At 37.6% G+C, this 8,016-nt stretch overlaps 1 protein-coding gene across 3 annotated transcripts in view; it reads left to right on the top strand.

Moving 5' to 3' along the window:
* The window catches only part of CFAP69 (cilia and flagella associated protein 69), a 28,912-nt gene that overhangs the window by 280 nt on the left and 20,616 nt on the right, over positions 1-8,016 (top strand). For 2 of the 3 annotated variants that reach the window (XM_086858009.1, XM_086857998.1), the window contains exons 2-7: positions 754-816; positions 2,263-2,328; positions 3,385-3,494; positions 5,463-5,539; positions 6,318-6,416; positions 7,836-7,982. In XM_086858009.1, coding sequence (XP_086714135.1) covers positions 754-816; positions 2,263-2,328; positions 3,385-3,494; positions 5,463-5,539; positions 6,318-6,416; positions 7,836-7,982 — 562 coding nt within the window. Of the gene's footprint in view, positions 1-596; positions 655-753; positions 817-2,262; positions 2,329-3,384; positions 3,495-5,462; positions 5,540-6,317; positions 6,417-7,835; positions 7,983-8,016 lie in introns of those variants that run through there. The other variant, XM_086858015.1, reaches the window with a different exon arrangement.

The raw sequence follows: 8,016 nt of genomic DNA, 5'->3' as shown, positions 1-8,016 counted from the left end.
CCCTGCCCCGCCCTGCCCTGTCCTGTCCTGCCCTGCCTTGCCCTGCCCCGCCATGCCCTACCATACCTTGCCCTGCCCTGCCCCGCCCTGCCCCGCTCTGCCTTGCCCTGCCTTGCCTTATCTTGCCCTGCCCTGCCTTATCTTGCCTTATCTTTCCCTGCCCCGCCCTGCCTTGCCCTGCCCTGCCTTGCCCTGCCCTGCCCCGCCTTGCCCTGCCATGCCCTACCATACCATACCTTGCCCTGCCATGCCCTGCCTTGCCCTGCCCTACCCTGCCTTATCTTGCCCTGCCCCGCCCCGCCCTGCCTTGCCCTGCCTCCCCTGCCCCGCCCCGCCCTGCCTTGCCCTGCCTTATCTTGCCCTGCCTTGCCTCGCCCTGCCTTGCCCTGCCTCACCCTGCCCTGCCCTGCCCTGCCCCGCCCTACCCTGCCCCGCCCTGCCCTGCCCTGCCCTGCCTTGCCCTGCCCTGCCTTGCCCTGCCCTATCTTGCCCTGCCTCGCCCTGCCCTGCCCCGCCCCGCCCTGCCCCGCCCTGCCCCGCCCTGCCCCGCCCTGCCCCGCCCTGCCCCGCCCTGCCATCTTCCTTGGGCTGAAAACAAACCCCGGTGTGTGCTTCACGCATGGTCTGGCTTTACCCATCCCTGAGTAAATTCATGTTGGTTTAACGTGGCTATTTCACATTTTAAATACCTTAAAAGCAAAATCTAAAGGGAAAAAAAAAAGGGGGGGGTGGTTAAAAGTGTTGCTTTTTCAGGACACACAGCTGAGATCAGAGGATTTGAATCACATCATCACACTACTCAAAGGTTCGGGCTCAGTAAGTAACACTGTACCTCTCTATCTCAGTTGCACAGGTACTAATGGGGCTTTGACAAATGATTCACACAGTTACTTTAGCACCCACTCTGAATAGGCTCAGGTGGTTTATTGTATCATATATTTGTTACACATATATATATATGTAATAATAAATTATATAGGTAATAAAAAATTATATATATATATATATATATATATAAAATCAATTATACAAAAATATATATTACAGGTGTCTGGAACTGCAGAGAACAAAGATGAGTATTTCTTCTGGTATTTGAATGCTTATAAAGGTGACCGTTGTTGTGAAAAAAAGTCGTGTCAACTTTTGGGTTGGGTTTATATCAAAAATATACATAGAGAAAAAGAAGATCACACAGGAACTTAGAGACAAAATTATGAGCATTCAAAAACCAGACATGCAGAATTTCAGGCATATTTGAGAGTTTTAGAGTACTGAAACCTACAGCTGGGAAATATATATACAACCTTACTGAAAGTATGTCATGAATTTATGTAATTGCCCAAGTTAACTGCTAACAGTTCTCCAGAGAGGTGATTTGAAATGAAGGAGAAATATACAAAGGTTAAGGTTGAAGAATAAATACAGCTAACCTGCACACACAGGAGAAGCATCATCTCATGGGCTTGCACAGATGATTTTTAGTTCCACAAGATGATTTGGCAGATTAAATTCACTAAATCATTAAATAATTTTGATCCTAATTATGGATAATTTATACTCTTAAACAAGGACCTGATTAAACCTCACATATTTTAAAACAATGGCCCACAGAGAAGTAGCTGTATCTTCCCCTCTTCCCCCTTTTTAATGCAGAGCTGATAGAATAAACTTACTTACTGAAGAAAAAGGTGCCAGATGATATTATTTACTGCTTCTGTAGAGAGCATAAGATGCATGATAAAATGCCTATAGGATTCTGGGCTTCAAGACTCTTGAAACAACTTCCTGGCCTGCCTCAAGTTGCAGGTGCTCAGGAGAGCTGAAATGAGCACTGCACACTGCTGACACAGCCTGACATATCCTCACTTCAGTTGTTTTCAGCTTTGAATTTGAAAGCTGTTTCCTAATGCTGCAGAGCACTCTAAGGCACTTACATCTTCATGCTTACACATTTATGTTGTGTGTGACATAGATTTGGTTTTCTTAGTTGCTTTACAATCACAAAGAATTTAAGAGAAGAGTCCACACCTTTCAACAGGAGTTTTTGAAAGCCTCTTCAGTTGCAAGAGAACAGGCTCCTTGGAAAGGAGGCTTTATCATGGAGTTAATCCTGCTTCAAAGCACTTTGAGAATTTCATTATGTCTTGTAAACTTTTAAATCTGGTTTCCACTTTCATTAAACTTAAAAGGCGATAAACATAATCATTTAAGGTTCTAGGGCAAACTGCAATTTAAAACCTGCTTTTCATTCTTTTACTTAAGAAAGATTTGGAAAAAGAGAAGCTGAAAACTCTCAAGAAGGTAGTCAAGAATTTTGAAAATGGACTTGTATCCTTTTTGCCACTCTACAATTTTGAAGTCATGGTGTTTTATGTATGGTAATAGTCTGACTTTTCAGCAGAGTATTTGATGCTGTATGGTGCTTCCACATGGAGAACAGGAATGGTCATATAAATTCTCATCACTGGCCTCCTTGTGTGAACACAGCCAAGGTTGGTAGGTTGGCAAGATTCTTGGATATTAGATTCATTTGTCCCAAAATTCTATACAGGTTTCTCACCTGTACAGTGGCTGAAAGCATCCAAAATGTATCTGGTGTACTTTAAAGTCAGAATAGAAAAGCATAATAGTTGTCACTACTTAAGAAACAGCAGATAAAATAGCAAGATAAAATGAATTTCAGTAAGGTAAGAAGACATTTTAAGGAAAAATGAAGCCAGACTAATTTATGTGAAACTTTTTTTTCATATTTACAGTACAAAATGAAAGATTCCAATAATAAGTAGTACAAAGGAAGGTGTTGGCATGTGGAAAAATGTGATTAATTTCATACAGTTCAGATAATTGCACAGTGATTTAAGGCATCACATTATGACTGAGTTGTGTAATTAAAGGCAGTTTCTGTGAGTTAGTGGATTGGTAGTAACTTCTCAGTCTCAATTCTCTGTTCAGTTTTGATTTTGTGCCTCTATCCTAAATTAATCTCAAAACATATTTGGGTCCAGATTTCCGATTTTCAGTTAGTTACTTGGGAAACAATTTAAGTATCACAAGGCTCTCTCAGAAATTAGAGAGGTAAATCTGACACTGTGATGCAAAAACTTTTCATCCTCCATTTTTAGAAATTTAGTGCTGAGCTTTCAGTGAGTTCAGCTGAGAAAACACCTAAATCAGATTTGCAAAAGTTGTACCTATGTAAAGTAAGGCTGCTTCGAAAAGCCTAAGTATTGACTTGCATACATCTTTTAAATACCTAACTTTGTGAACATTGGTCTTACTTTTTTCTTGCTTGTTTCTTTGAAGAGTGATGAGCACAGTTTTCAGCTTTTTCTTCTGATACATAATGGTACAGATGATCTGATTTCCTTAATTTCATATTAAAAGCCCATTAAGAATGTAGCACAAATTACCGAAATTCTTAACCTGTGTGCAGAAAAAGTGGATGAACAAGAAGCTTTCATTGAGCCTTTATGTGAACTTATTAAATTGTTTGGGTAAGTACCTCGGCTCTTCTTTTAAAAACTGCTTATAAACAAGTTTATAAATTTTCTAAGGCAACTGACAGATTCATACATCATTTATCTACAAAGCACCTGTATCTGCAAGGTATCCGTTGCATCATCCTTCCTTCTCATCAACTGTCTTGTACTTGTGTCCAGTTTCTGGTGACATGAATGAGGAACCTATTTTAACAGTTCCATATCTGTGTATTTACATGTTAAATAATACAAAACTGTGTTGTACTCGGCCCCAGCTTGCTTGGAAGCAAAGTTCCCCAAGGTCTCTTATTGTCTAAGCCAATCTGGGATTGCTGGCCTCAAAAGATTCAGCAGCTAAGTGGTACTGAGGTGTGTTTTGCTGTTTCAGACAAGCTCTTTAGTGAGTTTAAAAACTTAGGGTGACACAAAGACACTCTAATACTTGAAGGTAAGCATTACATAATGATGAGCCATATTACAGAAGAGAATGAACCTCAACGGGCTTTAGGATTTATATTTACTTTTAAAATGTATTGCATGAACTTTTGGGCATCTTTGTTGTCATACTGCATTTCAAGTAATCTGTAGAATAGATTTAGGTGTTGTCCACACTTGTCAGTAGTTTTCTTCTCCTCAATAATTCAGTAAAGTTATTTATGGTATGCTTGTAGCTACAGTTACTCCTGCATTTAATTTCATTTGAGGAGAATATGGAAGAAAAAAAAAAAAACCAAAAAAAAAGCCCACCAGATAGAAAACTAGTGGCATAGTAAAACAGATATTCAGATACATTTTTACATAGCTGTCTCTCTGCTGTTAGGTTTAATAAACACAGAACTTCTCAGCTGAATCTTTTAGTTCCCTGAGCACCCTCAGTTGTACTGCTTTTCTTTGCTGCCACACAGTGGGGAATGAGGAGGTACATCATGGAGTTTAATTTTCTTTGGTATTTGCTAGAAACATGACAAAACTGAGAATGAGTATAAAGTCGATAAAATGTGGCTGTGCAACTTTTCTTCTTTTAGAGCAGTTCAGCACTAATTGTGGTTTCTGCAATGAATATATTTTGGAAAAATGCACCCTTGGGTTTTGCTTTAATTTCTGTACTATGGAAATACCACCACAATTCCTTGCTACTTCATATGACAGAGAAGCCTTTAACCAGAGGCAGGGGCTGTTTTCTTTAGAATTCAGTTTCAGATACATGAATTTCTCCAGTAAAATGTTCCATTCTTTTGTAACTGCTTCTGTTTACTGTCTTCTTCCCACTTTTTTTTTTTTCAGTATGTTTTGTTTCTCCCGCCCCTGCCTCCTGCAACATTTCTTCCATTGTTTGCTCTCTACTTTATTTTTCTCTGGCAATGTTTACAGAGGTAAACATACCACAAAGCTGCTTCTACAGTATTTACTGCAGACACCTTAGCATAATATTTTAATGTTTACTGTTAGACAGTTTTCAGCACTTACATGCTAAATGTATGTTTATGTCATATCTTGAGTATTTTGAATATGTTATTGAGTATTTATTAATATCCTGTATTTAAAAATAAATTTATTGTACTATTTGGAGTCAGTTTATTTGGTTTACTTTTATCCATTTCAAGAGGTCTTGCCCACAGATATGATGCCTTTTTTCCACCTCTGCACATGTCTGTACGTAGCCCAGCTCTGTAATAGCCAGATAGTGTCTAGGTTGTAAGATTTAGTCTTACGCATTTAAATTACATTTCTTTGTTCAGCATGTCTAGTTGCATCATATTTGAATTATGAAAATATTATCTATGAACATTTATCACTAATTGCCAACGTGTAATTGCAGATTGTGAAGCTCTCAATGTAGAATCAGCATTGCAAAGAATGCGTTCATCCAGGAAAAGGTGTCCTAATCTGAAAAAATTATCAAGGAAGAAGAGAAGAGCTACTGAAATTTCCTGGTGACTTGATTAAAACATAGTTGTAATATTTTTAAATTTCATTTTGCAGGTTACCATTTCAAAAAAAGAAATCGTCTGATGAAGTAAATTATTCGGCTGAAGTTGCACAATCCATTGCACAACTGGGTGAGTGTAATCTGATAAACCACAATAAAATTATTATTATGCCACAATAAAATCAACTGTATTATTAGCATGAGTTTAATTTATTGTTACTCCTTAGTAAATGTAGGTAATTTCTTTAAATTATTCATTCAATCCTCTGTGCTTTTTAGTATTAAAAATAATTTTTACTTTGCTCTGCAGCTAACCTGCAGATTAGCTAGCAGAATTACCTGTTTGCAAATGTCAAAAGCTACATGAGAAAACATTATCAGTTCAGAGTAAGAAGTAAATGTGTATATAGCCTGTTTCATTTAATTTTGATATGAGAAATGGAGGTATCACTGTAAACACTGAAAGCTGGGATGCAAGGAACATATATCCTTCCTGCTTGTATGCTCCCTTTGTTTCATATCATCTCTGCTTAGAAGAAGAGTTTCTAATGACATGATAGTGATGACAACAGCTTAGTGTAGTAGCTTAGTAGCTTTCCTCAGAATTCCACAACTTCAGGAGTAACATCATAACGTTATAACATAGCAGTGCCTTATAAGAGTGTGTAGCCATAAAGCAGAGAAGGTAACTTTTTGATTAAAGTTATGCCACTCCTCTAAGACACCTTTGTCCTCTCCAGTATGGGAGTCTGTCTCTTGAATATTTTATAATGAAACTGCATAAAATGACAGATTTGTAGGGGATATGACCGAAGGTAGTACTAAGTGCTGTAAAAAGAAGAATAATATGTTAAGAATACTTTCTAAAAAATTATAATCTGTTAATTACATTTATTTCTTTCTGACAGGTTACTTGATGAGAGTGCCAAGCTCTCAAGTTAAAATACAAATCTGTAAGAGTATTGTTAACTTTTATAATACAGAGCTACCAGGAAAGCTATTTCCAGGTAAAGCACAGTATTTTTTATTTTTTCGTGATCCCAACTACTTTGAAATGCCTCTTTTAATGAGCTGTTGATTAATTTTTCTTTATAACTATGGTTAGTGTATCTCATACATTAAATATATAACACTGGCAAATGTGCAATTAACATGTTTTTATAGAGGTGCATATTCTAAATCTGAAATAAGTTCATCAGTGTACAAGGAATTAATTGTTACACTTAAGGAATTAGCATTAAATAGTATCCAGGAAATGTGAAGTGATACAAGATCTCTGAAATGTGGGTTAAGTAGGGGGAAAAAAAAGCAGTTATGATGAGATTTATAAGAAGGAAAATGTAGTTTTTATATGTAGCTTTTTATATGAAGTCTGGAGAGAAGCAGCTCTGGTTTCACTTGTGTTGTGAGGGATAGATCTGCACCCATCTAAATTTGATTGAAGTTATATTATGTGGACACATTTGAGTATAGTTTGAATAAATCGTATGACTTGTCTCTGCAGAACGAGGCTATGCACAAACTCAGGCATGATCAGAATCCACTATTATATAATTCCTTTGACTCTTGTGATGGTGCCAGAGATTGTTGTTAGGTGAAGTCAATCATGGATCCCCTCCTAGAGGGGCACAGCATCATGTGCTCTGAGACAGCACTGGATTTATAGGCAGCCAGCCTCAAGTGAATATTGCCACAGTGTGGCTCAAGAGTGCAGGTGAAGGAGCATGCTTGATGACAGTGTGCTCCTCTGCTGTGTTCCTTCAGTGTGGCACTAGTCCTGTTCCCTTTTACAAGTTTTCATTTATTTTAGGAGGCCTAAGGAAGCTTCTGCTACTACAGCCCTTTCAAAATTCTAGAAATAGGGAAGCATCCAAATCTGTTTTTACTTTATAACAAGACTCAAATCCTGCAAGCAGCTATATGTGCATTTAGTTCTGCATCTGTAAGTAATTCCATCAGGATAAGTGAATGTTATTGAGCAATTTTGTTCTTCTTCCAATTTAGAAAACAAGATATGTTATCTTGAAATGAAGAATGTGTTTCCGTCTGATTTTTTTTAAGTCAAATACTTTATCTCTAAGCATATATGTAAAACATATGCAGGTTGTGCACTAGCAACTTACTGATGACTGAAGAAAGTTTTTTCACTTCTATAGCCCTGCTTTTGCTTTCATTGTCTAAATTCTAAGAAGCAATTAATTTGTTTCTATAGCATTGGAATATGCTAGAGGGTGAGTCTGTTGGGTATATTTTAGGCACTATACAGGTATAAGAAAAGCAGCTCTTGTGTATTGGATTGCTTTTCTTAACTGCTTGAAATATGATACTTGATTTTCAATCCTTTATTGAGAAAGGATGAACATTTTATGAAGTAATCAGAATTCTGAGTATTTACTGCATTATAACTAAAGCTATTGTATATGCAGGTCACCAGCCAACAAATGCAAACTATAAAATCCAAATGGCTGAAGGAGGATTAGTAGAAGCTCTTGTTTTGTCACTACCATTAGTTGAAAATCAACTTACTGAGAAGTTGTGGGTGCTTAAAGCTCTCCAGCATCTTTCCACCTCTGGTTAGTACAAACTGTTCTTTCAATAATCTCATTA

The sequence above is a fragment of the Cyanistes caeruleus genome, chromosome 1, assembly GCF_971803275.1.
Source record: "Cyanistes caeruleus chromosome 1, bCyaCae1.hap1.1, whole genome shotgun sequence".
NCBI classification, from domain to species: domain Eukaryota; kingdom Metazoa; phylum Chordata; class Aves; order Passeriformes; family Paridae; genus Cyanistes; species Cyanistes caeruleus.
Note: the sequence above shows the minus strand (reverse complement) of the source record. Positions and strands in the feature narration are given on the sequence as shown.